Source organism: Trachymyrmex cornetzi, unplaced genomic scaffold, assembly GCF_001594075.2.
Source record: "Trachymyrmex cornetzi isolate Tcor2-1 unplaced genomic scaffold, Tcor1.1 scaffold797, whole genome shotgun sequence".
Taxonomy (NCBI): Eukaryota; Metazoa; Arthropoda; class Insecta; order Hymenoptera; family Formicidae; genus Trachymyrmex; species Trachymyrmex cornetzi.
In genome coordinates, this window is record NW_017300132.1 from 1,320,145 (window position 1) to 1,338,844 (window position 18,700).

The window sequence follows — 18,700 nt, forward strand, 5'->3', positions numbered from 1 at the left end:
CGGCACGACACTATGCTACTACTACCTCTACTACTTCTACTACTACTTCTACTACTACCACTCAAAACTCCGATCGTTCGGCATACCGCAACCCCCGTAAAGTCGCCGCCAAAGTCGTTGTCCAAAAAAAGAATGGTAAGTCCCCGTGAGAGCCGACGACTTACTTGAAGAGCCAAGATTTTTTTCTTCTTTTTCGTGCGTGCCAAGAGTAACCCAACGAGAGTTTTCTCCCTTCTGATTTTTTTTTCTCTTCCACTTCTTTTTGTTCCTTTTTTTTTGGTACCACGATGTATTTGTGATACAGTGTATGATCTCTTAACTCTTTTCCTTTTTTTTTCCGTTTCCTCTTCGCCAGTGTTTTCTCCTGCGTTTCGGTTCCGTTTCTGTTTCTGTCTCTTCATTTTTCGTCGCGCGGGCGCGCCTCGTGACGTGCGTTCTGTTGGATCGAGTATATATTCTTATATACCGCCAGTTCTTACACTTGCGGTATTCTTAATTCTTAAATGACGTTTACAATTTTTCATAACACAGGAAGGTATTTCGATTTCTTTAATGTGTACACTTTTATTATTTCATTATAATAACGATAGTAATCTAATAATCAATTTCGATATCTTTTATCTAGAATTAACGTATAATTAGCTTTCCGCTGTAGAATTCTCAAATGAATTAATCTCTACTAAGATCGTCTGATAAGATTATAAAAAGTAGTATTATTATAATTTAACAGCAATTTTCTTATGATCAACGAAATCGACAATTAAATTTTTTTTTTTTTTTTTTCGTTGTTACGGAAATGTTTTTCTTTTAGCTAAATGAGAAACTATAAACAAAATTCAAATAAGAGGCAAATCTTTTTGTATTCTTTTTATAATATATTATTTTCGCCTCTGATAATTGGCGTAATGGTTCATTGCCTCTTATTTGAATTTTGTTTTTAATATCAACCACATTTTGACCTAATTTTGTTGAGAAACTATAATTCAAAGTACCAGTAGAACGACGTCGACACGAACGTTCCGCGCGAGATATTATTTTCTCGTATGTTGAGTTGACTTCTCTCTTCGTTCCTGTATATATACATATATTTCTATCTATCTGTATACTTACATATTTCTATCTTTGTCATCATCTTCTACTTCCTTTAAACGTGCTGCATAACCGTCCTCCTTTTTGGACTTTGGATTGAGCTAACATTACAATCGTCCATTAATTGTTGAAGAACACGCCGTTAAACGCCGTTTTCACTTCCGTTCCCTAGCCGTTTCCTTCCGTTTTGTTTCTGTTGTGTTACACATCACCTTTTAACCACACATATCCCCGTATATATACGTACTGAATTAATTTCAATCGTCACGATAGCCTCAACTCCAACCTTTCTTTCTCTTTTTTATCTATAACGTTTTCTGTTATCTTGTTATGCCTTCTCTACCTGCTTCTTGCGCTTCTCGTTATAACGATCAAGCACACCGTGTTATTCACAACGATTTATACATATTTGAATAATACGTTCACAGAAATGAAGGAACCCCTGAGATTTGAAATCACATTTTGAGACGACACGAATTTATTGCATTACCAACGTGATAAAAATATAGGAGATAATTAACGAACGAATGGTTCTCGTAAAATAAAGGATATCGCAAGGTGCGACGAATCTTTCCTCCTTCAGATTTCGCACTTCCTTCTCGGCATCGATCATGCTCTCGAATCCAAAATAACGTGATGCAAATGCGCGCAATGGAAAATACGGTTCCCCGTCGTCTACAATAACAGCAGATTCACGTGAATTTATGCCCGTCTCGAGAAGAGCTTCATAAAGCTCGGCGGATTAGTCGAGAAAGTTCGGTGAATATATACATGCGATTCGACCGTTCACTCTCCTCTCCGTTTCTGCCTTAAACCTTCGCTCTCTTGCGCTCTCCCTCTCTCTCTCTCTCTCTTTTTCTTTCGCTATCGGAATCTTTCGCTCTCCTTCGCTCGTTCTGAGATTTAGCCGGCGAATTTCCGCATTGCATTCGTTATGGCGTCCGCGACACGGTTTTACGACTTTGAAACCACCCCATCCTATCACCCTTCTGCCCCTCAGCAATACCTAAAACAGCCGCCGTGTCCCCGTCTCTCGTTTGAGTTTCGCTCGTTTGACTTGAGTTCGGTTTATTTGCGCGCTTTACGATGCAGCGTGAGATATCTCGCTCTTGTACGTGTACGTGTGAGTGTGTTGTGTCGTGTGTGTGTGTGGAATGCTGTTTGTGTGGGACGTGTATGCCGCTTGCCTCGTTCTCTTAACAACGTCCAGCGAACGAACATTGGACACTCCGCTAACAATGCTTTCGGTTTTACGAGCGCAACCGGCTGCTGCGCCTGGACCTGTCCGGTCCAATACATTGCACCCGCAAGATTTCTCTCCGCTCGACCGGGGTCGTCGGTAGCATACCGAACGATCTCGGTACATCTCTGAACAGTCCGAATAGTAGTAACATCCCTAAACTTTGAGCAAAAATTGAATCGATGGATGTGTTACACATATTTTATTGATAAAATTAAATTATGGCGAAATTATAGATTTTTTTATATAGTACGTATGTGTGTGAAAGTAATACAAAAAGCGCGCGCGCGCGATTTAGAATTTGAATAAATAATTATTTTAATAAAAGAGAGAGAAGTAGAGATTTTTTAATGTTACATTTTAACATATTTTTTAAAAAATAATTAAGATAAAATAAGAAAAATTCTTTAAATTATAAAATAGTAAAAATAATATAGTTAAATATTTACCTCACTGAAACAAAGATTATACACTTGATACATTTTTAATTTAACCATCGTGCTGAGTTAAGCAAACAGCGGAGTTGCAAAAAAATTCTAAAAGGATCAGGTCGAAAGTTTCCTTTTTTGCCCACTATTCCTTTTGCGAGAAGAAAATTAATAAAACATAATTGTTAAAAAATATTTTTTACTCCGATAGTAAAAGTTACTGTAAAAGTAAAAGTACGTGTAGTATAAATGTAACGCGCAATTTATATTCGTGGTTTTGCACATACGATCGCTCGAAAGTTTATAAATAGAAACATCTGGCGATTATTCGATCGAGAGATAGTAAAGTCAGATGATTGTCTGTCATAACACCTGCCTGAAAGCCGCTTAAGCTTCTTAATTTCTTATCCGATCGACACGGTATCAACGGAAAAATCGATATGCCGTAATTCGAATAACACGCGCCCCGTCACTGTCGAAAGTCGCGTTTAATTAACTAATCGCGAGATCGACAAGATTCTCGACAATTTCCGGTCACCTCCGAGAGCCTGGCTTTCAGCAGACGGCGTATGCCACCCACGTAGAATTCAACCCCCCGGTCGGCTCTTCGCGTCTCTCTTCCACGAGGCTCTCCATGCGAAATCCGGAGCAAAAGAGGCTTTCGGTCGCTCCGGTGGAGGCGCCCAAAAGCTCGAACGGCCCGGGAAGGTATATCCGATCGATAGAACGCACCGAGTTTCCGTGAGATAACGAGGGAAGGCCACGAAGCATCGATCAACCGTTTGCCGGCCCCCTTTCGAAACGCGGTTCCATCGGCATCTTGCCCTCCACACCGACCCAAGTCAATCGTTCATTCCTGTGTGCATTCCAACGCGCACATAAAGTCCCATCTCGATGGACACGATCTAAACTCACAACAATTCCTGAACCAATCGAACCAAAGCTAGATACCGATCTCATCGGTTCTCGCACTGTGAAACCAAAACCGATAATCATCGTGAATGTAATACCGGAGAGATTATGAAGCAACGGTCAACGCCTCGTGAATGCGAATCATTCATGTCTCCTTCTTGCAAACTTTGTACGATTTATTAAAAGTTAACCCTTTACGGTTCAAATTATTTCTCGCAAATGAGCGAAGATCAAGTATTTCGACATTAATTTCATCCAATTTTTTTTACTTATAAGAGGAGGACTAGTAAAAACGGTTTGAAATGCGGTTTATTGCAAAGGATAATTCTTTTCCATATTAAGAATCCCAAAACCTACACTACGAAAAAATTCGAATGTTTGAAGACTTACACCACGTATTATGTCGAGTCTGACTTGAATTGCAAACAGTTAGTATTAGCTAGCTTTGTTTCTCCTTTGAATCACGTAGAAATCAGGAGGAAGATCCAGTCAGGTTAAAACTACCAATCGATAGATGCGTTGAAACCATGCGGAAGATCGAGCACTACGTACGATTTGATATCACTCGTCTCGAATTTCTGCAGGAGAGTTTACGCAACACAGGCGAGGACTCCGCAGACACATTCTATTGTCAAGCTATCCGTTACCTTCGACGTTAGATATCTTCCCGGTCTCGTTTCCGAGGTGAAGAAAGATAGAAAACGACTGTAACGAGTTCAGGTCATGGAACAAAAAGGGAGCTACAGGGAGTTTCCACGCGGAGCCATTTTTCACCTTTTCAGGTGAACCAGCTGCGACATCTTCGCTTTCTTATACATATTTTCCGTTCTCCTCGAGCTTCCTAGTGTAAAACCTTGCAATTCTTCACCTCGTTTCCGCGAACTCCTACGACAATCGATAGAAAGTCGTTGCGTCCAGAATAAATTCAGAATTTGTTTAAATTCGTCGAATAGACAAAATTAATTCTCCAAAAGACGTAATATCGATATCTTTATACATCATCTTACTTCATAAATAATTTTCTTGTTAAGACATTCTCCTTTTCTCTCTTTCTAATTCTGTCGTATCTCTACTATTATTTTGATCAAAATCAAAATACCTAATAATATTACCGTTATTACCGAATGGTAACATTTAAATATTTAAGAAGATAAAATGATTTTTGGTTACGTTATAACCGAACATTTGATTGACATTATTTCAACATTTGGTGGCTATTACCAGATTTTCCTCAGTATGCGAAGTGATTCTCATCGCACGCGTTCTGGTCAAAGAAAAGGGTCCTCCTCTGTGTTACTTTATTTTTACACTCCACCGAAGCCTTTAATAAGCAAACTATTCAACCACGATATTTCTCCCGGCCTGTCTTTATCCCGCGACAGTCGCGCCCTTCGATGTCGTCGCTGTCGCCGCCGTAGTCATCATCATCATCATCATTGTCGTCTTCCTTGTCGTCGTTCGTCGCCGTTGTTGCCGCTCGCTTTTCTTTTCTTTCCCTCACTATCCACTAATCCTCACTCACCGACACGAACACCACGACCTCAAGAAGGATTTCAAGAGACGTGTTGCGCGTTCATGTCGATTCACGACGCGTCTCGGTTGTGTAAAGCTGCTGGACATATTTTTCTACTCCACAGAAAAGTTACCCCCCATTGGCCGACGCCCGACGTCGGGCATCAAGTTTTCTCACTCGCTTTCTCTCTCTTTCTCACACTTTCTCTCTCTCTCTCTCTCTCTCTCTCTCTCTCCTACGAACGTTATAATCTCAGCCTTCTCTCTCACTCTTTCTCACCCTCCATACACATCCCGACTCTCTCACTGTCACTCTGACCTCTCTGTTTTTTCGTTCTCTCTCTCTCTCTCTCTCTCTCTCTCTCTCTCTGCCCCTGAATCTGCTCGTTTGTTATCGTCTTTATGCTTAAGTTACCTCTTTGAGTTACGTTGAGTACGTGTATCCTTTACTTAACTCGGTCTCCGTCAGCCGCCGAGCGTTTTATCTTTTGATTACCAGTTTTCTTTTGCGCATGCTATAGAGTATACTTAGTCTCCTAGGATTAACCGAGCGAACTAGTACTTAATATTCGCGCGGATCGCGAGAGGATCTCACTCGCCAGTTTAACGTTAACCATAAATATCATAATGGAAGATGTTCCGCTCGACGGGACGACACGTGGCTGGGCTGTATCCTCCAGCGATCCTGCGAAAATTTATTAATCGACTTCTTTTTCTCTTAGACAGTTGCTCCAGGAAACTTCTATGTAGCAACGTTGTGCGCCACGTACAATGATAATCTCACGTGCGATTATAATCGCTGCGTTACGTCGAGATTACTTTCGTCTTGTCTACGCTAATAAACCTCCTTCATTTTCATAGATTTGTTAGAACTTCGAAAAAGGAAAGAACAATTAATTGTTAAACTTTGTCTTGAAATTTAATGTGTGCAGAATTTATTTTTTTTTTTATGTCTAGAATCTTTCGATTCGGGACGAAGTAATCTTCGACGTATTTGAATTTGCTAAAGGCGATCGTACGTTTTACGTGACGATTTATTCTCGACGAGATTTTTAAGCAATCTTTAATTCTATAATTAGAACCATTTAAAATATTTTTTTATTGCACGTGATCGAGGGTTAAATGTTTTTTTTTTTTCTAAATGAATCAAGTTACTTTTTCCATGTGATTTAAAACGCGTTATGGAATTCCATTATTTAAATTGAACCAAGTGTTCTTGTACGTTCGCCCTAGCAATTTCGACGCAGGCTAAAATCATCTTTTTCACCCTCTAATCAACTATATTCTTTACATTACAGTATTCGCGGCCTGAAAAAGGCGCAAATCGCGAGCGCAATCGCGCTCGTTTATCAGGAATTTCAATATCGGCAAAGTTGTTCACGCGCAGTGATTTTTGAACATTCCGTTAATCCAAGTCTATTTTATAAAATAGTGAGTATTCCTAGTGGGATTTTCTGCTTCAGCGCGATGAATTTTAATGCGAAACGTTTTCCACGTTCGTCACACTCATGGTGGTTATGATACAAGTGCGCTTTCCCTAGAGAATTTTCTCGTGTCGGTTCAAAATGTGAGACGGGCAGTCTCACCCGTGATTTCCCGGAAACTTGTTCTGTAATTACATGCGGAATGCGTCAGCAGTAAATACCATATTTATGCAAAAAAAAAATACCGCTGTTCTCGCGAGCGGTGCTACGAAAATGCTCCTGCGGCGTTTAACGGACGACTTGGCCGATTTTCAGAGACTCCAGTAGTGGATTAAGCTACGTAAAATTTTAATAAAGCGTGAAAGGAAAATAGTTTCTTGAGTAGAGCATTAAATAGTATCGTTCCCATTAACTGTTACAAATTAACAAAGCCTTAAAAAAAAATGTACGAAAAACTCACGAGTTTTTACGTTTAGTGCCTATTTCACGTTAATCCGCTACTGAGAGAGATACGAAATATATTAATAACGAAAAAAAAAAGAAAAAAAATAAGAAAAGAGACGATACAATAGAAATCGTCTAACGCACATGCTTGATTGAATGCCACTTACGCTGTGCACACTTGTCTTTTCTTGTCTGTTCTATGTGTTATTTCCTTTTGCGCCATAATTCTACAACCACCTCATCGCGACCACTACCACCACCAACCACCACCACCATCACCGACACCAACCAAACAACCATCCGCAAACTGCCAATATAAAAAATAAAAAAAAATATATATATATAAAAACACGTCTTCCCGTACGGAATGTGATCCGAACAAACCGACCAAAAATCTCCGCCACTCTCTATCTCTTCTCTTCGGCCGCATTTGACGCTGCTCTCACATTGTTGGTTACTTCTGTCCTTTTACTCACGTCCACTACGCTCAACCATCGGTAAACCAACCATGGGCGCACCATGGCCGCCATGGTAACCCGATGGTAACCCGACGGTGTCCGGTCCGAATACGACCCCACCTACCATCGCGTACGGTGAGTTGTTTTTTTGTTGAAAGTGCGAGTAAGAACCTACACTCTACTATCTCTATCCTCTGCTCTGTCTCTATCTCTATCTCTCTATCTTTCCATCTTTCGACCGTGAATGACGAGACTGCGGGGGACTCAACGCCGTTTTCTCCTCACCTTTCAAGTATATGTGGTTTAACGAAAACGAGCTCTCCGTTCGATCTTCCCGTTCGAGTAACGAGATTCGATAATTACGAAACGTAAGATAATTCTCTGCAGAGAGAATTAGCGTCGGTCCCAGCGTTAACGAGCGATAAACCTCGTTAATGGCCACGATCCCGATTTCTGCTACCCCATTTGGGAGTTCGAAGGGGTTTCAGGGATTTCAAGGGGACATTTCGGTCGCGAGTTGATTAGTGCAGCGGCGTTCAGTTCCCTAGCTACAGTCGTTCACGATTCGAACGCAGACTATACAAATAGGAATATGTCTAACACCCAATGGTTCCCAATTAGTCGCGTTGCTCGGTCGTCATTAATCTTCGACTGCTATGCTTAAATTTCATCATCAAATGACTATTGCTACGCTTTTCCTTTGTAAATTAATTGATATGAACAGGCGTGAATCGTGAGTAAAAAAAAACGATTGAAATTTGATTATATTTTTGATAAATGGATCAAAAGTTCCAACACTTTATTTGCCACGGTGTCAAATTCGATTCCAGAATAACAGTCGGGGATTAAACACACGTTTGCCATTGGGTATACGATCCTTCCTATTCTCGATAAACGGTCCACGTTACGAGACATAGGCGTCGCATTTCTAATTCTGTTTTTATTCGTAAAAGAAAAATGAACGAGTGAGCGTTCCGTGCGTGGTTGTTACATGCGACGGCGCCTATGACTAGATCAATGTCGGAGACCCGTCGTTACAAAATGAGCGATACGTCCGACCTGCATTCAGAAGATCGTTTGATATCTCGAGCCGACTTGATCGCTTATCTGGTCATATTAAGCTCACATGGGAGACATCAACGAGCATCGGCGATGTGTAAGATAATGGTTATTGTGTCACGATATTGTGAGAGTAATTGATGAGCAAGAAGCGACAAGCCGTGCCTGTTTTGCAAGTGGGTTCGACGAGGGTAGTTGCGGCTTCTAAAACTGCTTTTGGGAAACCCGATAGAGCATTAGTATCCCTGCGCTACAATGTCTCGAGCACAGGTTCACGAAACGGAAGACGAATCGTATCGGATCAGGTCGACCGAATCGCTCGAAGGATCACTTCTGCATCAAGTAATATCAAACGATCTATTAAACCATTTTCCTCTCTGACGTGTGAAAAATTTCCATTTAATTTTATTCTAATGGGTGAAATATAGAACATTGGAGATTTGCTAAGACTGCAATGATTAACGGCCCAAAATCGATTTTTTGCGACTTCTTCCGTCCTGGAACTTGATTCTCTAATCACTCGTAAGAAAAACGTATGCGCAAACTCAAAGTTAATGTTTACATTTGAAAATCTACGTACATAAATATACGCTGAGAGAAAAATGTTTGGTATTTGTAACTATAATTACATATCACTATAATTATGATTATTACTGCTATAATAATAGTAACAGTAACTATGTATATAGTTCTAGCAACAAATGTATATAGTTGGCAACCTAAAATGACTATAAATTATAGTTGTTATAACCATAAAATAGTTGAAATTACCATAAAAATATGTGACTATAATTTTATAGTTATATTTGGGGACAACCATATTTTTTATGGTTGTTCCCAAATATATAACTATAAAATTATAGTCACTTGAATCATTTTTATGGTAATTTCAACTATAATTATAGTCATTTTAGGTTGCCAACTATATACATTTGTTGCTAGAACTATATACATAGTTACTGTTACTATTATTATAGCAGTAATAATCATAATTATAGTGATATGTAATTATAGTTACAAATACCAAACATTTTTCTCTCAGTGTACACTTAGGAAAAAGACATAGTAACTACACTGCAAATCCAAGCATGTAATAGGTGCCTTCATATATGTGTGATTTAATTTTTTGTGTAAAAATAACACATATGCATACACAAAAATGGATTTGTATATCAAAACGTGTAAGTGTTATTCTACACGGAAAAATAAATCATGCATATATGAAGACACTTATTATACATGGATTTGCAGTGTACAAAAGTGACAATTGTATAAGTTTTATATGTAGAATTAATGTACATAGTTGAATAAACTTGAAAAAAAGTTATTGCAACTATAAAATAGTTTATTCAATGTGTGTACATTAATTCTACATATAAAACTGTCACTTTGTTGTTGCTACCACTATGTTCGTCTCTGAGTGTAGTTACGAGTACGTTAGAAAATCAAGGCTCTAATAATTAACGGATTTATTACATCCATGAATTTATGAGAGGCGAATAGTTGAGTTTTACGATGGTAAAACGGATGAGAAATCGTGATCTCAAGAATATATACGACGGGCCTCCGGCATGCTCAAAACTCGGTGCCAGACTCGACTGCGTTTTGATAAATGTTAGCTCGGTAGACAACTGTCGCAACGGCGTGCACGCGAAAATAACATCGGATCGCGTTACAAGCAGCAATCATTACACATGGATCATTACAATCTCCTCCGCTTTCAGAATCATTCAGATCGTCGAATTCTTTATTTATTCTGTTCCGATTATCCTTAAACAGTTCAAAAAGTTTGTGTAAAATTTCATATATTTGACGTGTTCCAAACGGTCTCAAATTTTCGTGTTAATTTAATATGAAATGAATATGTTGGGAAATAACACAAATATTACTAAAAAATTAATACAAAACATATGACACTAAAACATAATTTATAAAGAAATTATGGAAGGATATTTCTTTAGTAAAATTAATATTTATAATGTGTTAAATTAATATATTTTATTTATCCTAGAATTTAGATTTTTAAATATATTATTTTTATGTTATTTGTTCACTTACTCAAATTGTGTTATCTTAAAACTAAAAAATGTTGAATATTAATTTAACACAAAATATCCAAATAACATAATCACGTTATATTAAATTAATTCTCTGTGTTAAATGTTAATATGTTAAAAATGTAACACAAAGATTTTAACAAGGATTGGTTTTGACATAAATACCAAATGTTTTTACTGTGTACGGGGATTATTCACGGTAATATTACATCATGACACAAGACTTGGTGAAGATTTTCAAATAATTTTGTCGATAAATTTCTGTTCGAGTAATTCGAGATACGGTACGTTATATGATATGCAATATGCGTAATTAGAGCCGTTCGCGTCAAAGTTCACGTAAACTCACTCGCTGAAATATCATCATTATTCCATACAATACCGAAGGTTACACGATAATCTATGTTTAATTTTATCGAAACGTGGTATCTATCTCGCTCTCGTGAAAATTCATTTCCGAATTATTGCTATACTAAAACACTCACGGGATATGCATGTTTGCGTCATTCACGGCATACAATTCTCGAATTACACTATTTCGAGCACCGACCGGTGACGCCGTTGCGGCAGATTACGTGTGCGTAACCGTGCGCTGAACACATAAATGTATAGAGAGCAAAAGAGCTTGATCTGTTGTATAAGTTTGTAGTTGACGTATATACGTCGTTGTATGTGCCGCATCCTCTCCATTTGTGAGCGCAGGAAGCTGTCCCGGGGCTGTTGTCGGGACGGCTCGGCTCGATCGAAGAGCGAGGCTATCCCAACACGAGATAAGCGATTACGTTTTTTTCCGCTCCTTCCCGCTCGAAGTAGTCGCGGGAAGTCGTCGGGAGTCACGCGAATCCCCAAACGTCGCGAGTGTAATTTTCCAAATTCCAAATAACCACCGCGGGGGAAGTTATAACACGGGATTCGCAGAGCGAGCTGCAAAATTGCGCTCTTCTGCTCGAAGGCCGAACGTCTAATATTTGACGTACCTCGACTCTATCGATCTCTCGTCCCCGCGACAGAAAACGGAGTGCCCTCGACGTCTTCGCGCTCCCCAAGCTCGTGTCGTCTTCCGTCGATCGTGCGATTTCCCGCGAGAGAATCTCGTTCTCGTATCCGCGAATCCTACCCGGGTAAACGCACGGATAATAAACTGCGAGCCGACAGAATAATCTCGTTACGCGAAAATTGCGGCTAAAACCCGATACCCGCTGCCAACGAGTTCGCGCGACGACGACATCTCGTTTCCGCCCGATAGGCAAAATCTCATAACCCAAGTGGAAACTCCGGTAACCGCGAGATTTTGGATTACGTGAGATTGAAACACGACGAAATGCACCTGTGCGTAATATAATATCGCGCGCCCATCGAATAACTCGCCGCGATAAGCTGTCGAGAGGCTCGCGGTTTTCAGCGGCGCCGATCTCGCTCGTTAATTGTAGAAAGTGTCATTTAATTGACCCGCGACGCGTATAATATCGTTGATATTCGAAATGGCTCGGCGACTATTTAAGGAATCCCGTTGATTAATCTATCAGCGACAAGCGCGCGTCGCTGATCCTCCGAGTCTTGGACCGCAGACCGATTCACGCTCACAACGTTTGCGAACATCATTTATCTTTGTTTAACTTTTGGTAGACAAGGATAAAAGGATTTTTTATGGTTCCTGCGTATAGGATGCGGCAAACGCTTGCTACGCGGCGGAAATTGGCGCGATAGCCAATCAATTTATCGCTTTTTCGTAAAAACAAAAAAAAAGTGATTGCACAGGAAGGATGATGATTTTGTTGAAGTATTAAAAAATTTAGCTCCTATACAGATCTGAAAGTAATTGTTGGATTATTAAAATAATCATGTAAGACGCTCAAGTTGATTACTAGAAAACGTCAAAATTTTACTAGCAGTGCTGATCGTTGATACTTGAGATTCTTTCGTAATTATTTTGATGGTCCAAAAATTATTTTCATGCTCGTACAAGTTAAATTTTTAGATGCTTCAACAAAATCGTTTTTTCCATATATAAATCTGAAAATAATTTTATTGATTACCAAGACACTCAAGCTAGAATGTTAAAACTTTTTGCAGTACTATTCATCGTACTTGAAATTCCTACGTAATTATTTTGAGCCAACGAAATTATTTTCATATTTGTACAAGCTAAATTTTTAGATGCTTCAACAAAATCGTTTTTTCCATATATAAATCTGAAAATAATTTTGTTGATTACCAAGACACTCAAGCTAGAATGTTAAAACTTTTTGCAGTACTATTCATCATACTTGAAATTCCTACGTAATTATTTTGAGCCAACGAAATTATTTTCATATTTGTACAAGCTAAATTTTTAGATGCTTCAACAAAATCGTTTTTTCCGTGTATAAATCTGAAAATAATTTTGTTAATTATCAAGGCACTCAAGCTAGAATGTTAAAACTTTTTGCAGTACTATTCATCATACTTGAAATTCCTACGTAATTATTTTGAGCCAACGAAATTATTTTCATATTTGTACAAGCTAAATTTTTAGATGCTTCAACAAAATCGTTTTTTCCGTGTATAAATTTCAAAACTTTGTTAATTGTATAATTGTATAGGTCGATTCATGGTTGTTAGAATGTTAAAAAATGTTGTTTTATGGCAACATTACTCATCATGCTTGAAATTCCTAACTGTATAACGTAATTATTTTGATGGCACCACAAAATTATTTTCAGATCTGTATGTAGCTAAAATTCTAGATACTTCAGCAAAATCGTTCTTTCCGAGTGGCCACCGCTAACTTTCGTGCGGCAAGCATTGCTACGTTCCATATGCAAGAAGCATTATATGTCAGGCTGCTTTCACATGCAGCGTAACTTGCGTAACTTGAGTTAACCAATCAAATCATCTCAACTGGAATAAGGTGTAGTTGCTGATAATTTGACACAATTTGATTGGTTGATGCAAGTTACGTTTACGCAAGTTACGCTGCATGTTAAAGGAGTCTTATGAGCATGAATCGAACCTGGAAAGTCTCCAACCTGGCCAATTGATCCTCGTTTGATCAGCGTTTCAGATGGCTCGCCATCTTCGAAAACAAAACGCCCGTCACACGGTCAGAATTCTCGCGAATGACAGGAAAGATTGAAATTTCGTATCTCCCTGCGAGTTGACAAATCGGGCGATACGTTATCGTGACGGCGGCCTAAGGACTGCGGATCCGTACCGTAAATCATTAGAATACCGCGGAATGAAGTCCGAGCATATTTCATCGACTCATGATGAGGAACGACATCGATATTTTCGACACGTATTTTTTTTATCCGTCCGATTGAGCCGGGGATACGCATAGGTAGCAAAACACGGAGGAGCGGATCTGTTCTTTCCCTTCCGTCGGATAAAAACGAGATGGAATTTTCGGGTGGACGTGGATTGGATCGCGCGATTGGGATAAAAATAATGTAGACCCGCTTTTGTAAAAGACGCTGTATTGTTTTTCCAAGATGAACGCTAGTCAACCGTAGAAACTCCCAACCGGGTCTTTCCAACGCGAAAATAAAATAAACGATAAGAATGGTATTTTAGCGCCTTGATAGAAAAAAGTAGAGAAAAAAGAGGAAATCCCTATTCTCTGATTTCTCGCTAACGGAAAATTTTAGCGGCGCTACGGAACGAATTCACTCCCGTTCCTCGTTAAGGTACAATCGAGCGACGAGGCTCGACCATTGCGTCAATTAACGAGCAAACAGATAAATTGACGGCTTGGTGCGAAAGAGTGGCCGCTCAGTGAACATCCTTTTTCTCCTTCGGACATTTCATAAACTGTGAAATTCTGCCGACGCTTCTACTTCGTTGGTCTTAGAGACTCTCTAATCGGAGTCAAGACACGAAACAGCCACTTTTGATTGATCCATGTTTGAACAACTCCTGTGAGAGAAAGAAAGAAAGAGTAAATATATGTCTTTCTCTCTCTTGCATGATTTGATGCTAAAACTATAGACCCTGCATACAAAACGGCTCGTGTCCAAACTCTCATTAGAGGGTATTTAGTTGATTCTAGAGGTACTAAAATAGGAAATCGGTTACCGTTTAAATAACTTCTGAATGGTCTACCATATTCAGGACAGTGCTTAAGATAGAATGGAATAAGTACATAAGATGGAATAATATGCGTGGATATCTCATTCTATCTTGTACATAATCTATCTCGTTCTATCTTAAGCATCTGAATATGGCGGATAATACACTGTTAAATTCATAATGTCAAATTGTATTCAATTTAATGCTTTCTATAGGTCGCCTACTCAATATCGTTAATTTAACTAAAACAATAGAGTTAAATGATTTAACTCGAGAAAATGTATGAAATTTGATTCAAATTCAGTTTATTATTTACTACGTGCATACGTTAATGTGGACGTTATTTACTTTGAAACTAACTATAGAAATGCATTGATTTACATTTTGACACACATGAAAGTTAAAAATAATAAAATGTCATTTATCTCGAGAGATTGGATTGCCATTGCTTCTTTGATATCTAACAGTGTAGCCAATCTCTTATTTGAGGATCTCTAGTTAGGTCCCAGCTTTTCGTGAGAGACGAACATGACTGGACCAGCTTGAGGCCGAGTCGCCTGACTCGCGTTGATTCGATCGTAAATGGAATCGTCACGAAAGCGGCGACTGTTTCGCGCTGGTGACGAGCCCCGAAAGGTAGCAGGCGATTGCCAGGCGAAGTGGTAACGATAAGAGTTTGTAGTGGCCGATGGTGCGTACGTTTCGCGCTTGTACAGCATGTGCATGTCTCTTCTTCTCTCGCATCGATTTACACAATATCTTGATATATATCTAACACACACACACACACACACACAAAATATTTTTGCAAAAAATTTGTACTCTGTATTTATGCACGTTTACGCAGCTTTTAGTGCACGCGCGTTCGCAATCACATCCTCTTCGCCTTTTCTCTCGTCTCTCGTTTTTTTCCCTCGAACTGACGAATAAACCCTCTACCACTGGCGAAGAGTGCGTAATTCACTTGCGAACGCGACGAAGCACTTGCGATATTTTTTTTTGTCACGTGGCTACTTTTACGTCCTCCCCTCGCTCGTGATGTGCGCAGACTATTTTGCCTGTAGTTGTCTTGGCGTTGTTGTCTTGGCGTGACCCGATGAGAATAACGAGTGATTATTATAATAACATAATGTATCCCCCGGTAAGCTCTGTGGATTACGTAGTAGTTAACGTGCGATGGCGTGAATCATCGCAAATGATTTGCAAGCGCGACGACGAACGCGCGGCAAATCGGTGACGAAGCGACGTGGCGAAGCTATTGAGTTTCTTGATTAAAATGTGTTGTAAATTAATGGACCAGCTTTTGTACTGTTGCAACAGCGCTATCGATCACGATGTTGAAAGAATACTTTTGAACGTAGGTAGCGTATTGAAAATTTACACGGTGTAAAATTGAAAATTTCCAAAGACCACCGTAGTTATCTTATGTTTGCTTTTAATTTTTTTTTTTTTAATTAGAGGTCAATGTTGACCATACTCAAGAAATCATTATAAATTGTTGAACTCGAACGGATCGCCGATTCCTTTCGCTATGTTGATCGTCACTGGATGATCTAGGTGCTAATATCTCATTGTCATACGAATGCCATAATATGCGTCTCTAATATTTATAGGTGCAGCAGCCAATCTACGTAAGGAAGTGATCAGAAACAAGATCAGAGCCATTGGCAAAATGGCACGGGTGTTCTCCGTCCTGAGGTCAGTGAACGATAAAACAATCTTTAAAGACTTTAAATATGTCATAATATGCCCTGAGATACTTTAACATAAAAATAATAGACGTAAAAGTTGATCCGAAACTCTCGACTCATAAGTAGATTTTTATACGAATTACAATTAAAAATAAAAAGGTTACACATTATATATATTATAAAAACTGATCTACAACTTTTACGACTATTTAATGATTTTTAATTATTTCATTGTGTTATAATGTAATTTTAATCTCTTCACAGAGAGGAGAGCGAGAGCGTTCTGCAGTTGAAGGGCTTGACGCCGACTGGAGCTTTACCGCTCGGTGCATTATCTGGTGGCAAAACCTCTCTGAAAAACGGTAAAAATTTTATAAAACAACTTCTGACATTAGCGTTGAGAATCATTGTAATTCAGTTTAGAATTTTAAAATGCAGTGAATTGTGCATTTATTTAATTATTCTATCGTGATGCAACGCGAAGGTAGAAGAGAAAAAATACCGGATGTCCCAGTTATATTACTCGTAGATAATAAGCATCTCGCAATATAATTTAGGGTATAACTGGTGTGCCGCAAAAATTTTAGAGAAAGTAAAAAGAAGCGGATTGGAGAAATAAGTAAAAAGGTGAATGAGATGCCAAGTAAGAAATGTTTTAAATTTTGTGAAAATTATATTGTTTACTCTCATTTTAACCAACGCGATTATCATTGCAATAAAATCGTTTTAAAAAAAATACGATAAAATGAAAAATAAAAACTTTAGAACTTTATTTCTTATATTTCTGAATGTCGTGTTAACAATATTTGATAAAAAATCTATGTTAACCATTGAAACGTGCGCACGTAATGATATACCTCAAAAAATCTGGCTCGTTATTTAATGTGTCATGAATAGAAAAGGGTTGAAAACCGCTGGTATAACTAGATAATCGCAAAAGAGAGAGAATTTAATCCTTCCAGAAACCGTTCTCTTACAATTTCGCGTGTTCTAACATTCTGTTTGCTTTATCTCCTTTTTTTCTGCCGTTCATGCAGCACTTCAAGGCTTCTCGCCGAATCACAAAATTACCTCGTTCGCCGAGGCCAAGGGCTTGGACGCTATAAACGAAAGAATGCCACCGAGGAAAGATGCACCGCCTACGCCGGCGAACGAGGAGAAATCCGTGGCAAAGCCGCCGCCTCCTGCGGGAGACAAGCGGGACCACAACATGCCGCAACCGCAGTCGTGAGCCCCACACTCGTCCACTCAAGGTACACGTCCGCAGATTCTAAACATTAACAGACACAGGAAAAACCTTCCTTCTACCTGACTTTTTCTTTCTTGCTGTAGTTGTTTGGCTTTTCGACCCATTTAGAGGGTCTAATAAGTAAATGCGTAGCAAGTATTTATCCTCCTCGGGGAACAGACATTAGGTAGAGTGATGATCTCCAGACGTGAAAAACGCGTACATGAGGCACGGGTGGAATCAAACCCGGATCCACACTGAAGCCACTCATGCCACCCTCTACCTGACTTAGTCAGTAAATTTCGCAGGATTACATGATATTTAGCGCTGTCTTAACCGACTTTGATGTTCTTACTCGAGTTGAGTAATTATTTGCCGAAGAGTTAATTATTAAAAGATTTTTTTTTAATCTTTCTCCTATGCCTTGTGAAATAATATGAATTTTTAGTCATTAATTTACGATAATCTAGTCAAACTAGTGCTGTTTTCCTAATGTGACAAAACGCGTCTTAAGGATGTATCAAGTGTATACTCTCTGCAAGAAATGATAGGAATTGAAAATTTATATTTTACTTATTTTTTATACATACATATGAAACAGTTCAATAAGATCAACATTTACATTTATTGATACAATTTTATATTTTAAATGAAAATTTTTGCATTTTTTAGCTTAATTATTTTTTAAAAATATTACTTCTTATTGAAATAATATTTGATTCAAGTTTTAAATCGCAGCAAAACTGTTTGCATTACTTTTAAATGTTGTATATAGAAAAGTCTAAATTTTTCCATTTTGTTAAAAAATACGTAACATATTTTTAATATTATCTTCAATATTATATTAAAAATTATAGATTGTTATACTTTTTAAATATTATCTTTTGAAAAAGATCAATACATTTTGGGTTGGAACATTTTTCATCTGATATTGCCAATGGAAAAAGAATAAAGACGAGAGTGTACGCTATATCTCATATTACCGCATTAATATAAAGTGAACGTTTTTCAGATGGCGGATGGATGGATGGGTCTTAAGACCCCGGCTATCGCCGCCACCGAACATTTGCAAACCATTGCTCGTCTCTCCCCCTCCCCCCCCCCCCCCCGC

The 18,700-nt window shown here is 38.6% G+C and overlaps 1 protein-coding gene across 6 annotated transcripts in view; it reads left to right on the forward strand.

Annotated features, from left to right (window-relative positions):
• LOC108768445 (serine/threonine-protein phosphatase 2B catalytic subunit 2) overlaps positions 1-18,692 on the forward strand; it is a 169,813-nt gene extending 151,121 nt beyond the window's left edge. For 2 of the 6 annotated variants that reach the window (XM_018518863.1, XM_018518858.1), the window contains exons 10-14: positions 103-135; positions 16,284-16,368; positions 16,626-16,723; positions 17,399-17,614; positions 18,602-18,692. In XM_018518863.1, coding sequence (XP_018374365.1) covers positions 103-135; positions 16,284-16,368; positions 16,626-16,723; positions 17,399-17,592 — 410 coding nt within the window. In that variant the 3' untranslated portion in view covers positions 17,593-17,614; positions 18,602-18,692. The remainder of the gene's footprint in view (positions 1-102; positions 136-16,283; positions 16,369-16,625; positions 16,724-17,398; positions 17,615-18,601) is intronic. The other 4 variants (XM_018518859.1, XM_018518860.1, XM_018518861.1 and 1 more) reach the window with 3 other exon arrangements.
• Positions 18,693-18,700: the final 8 nt, after the last annotated feature.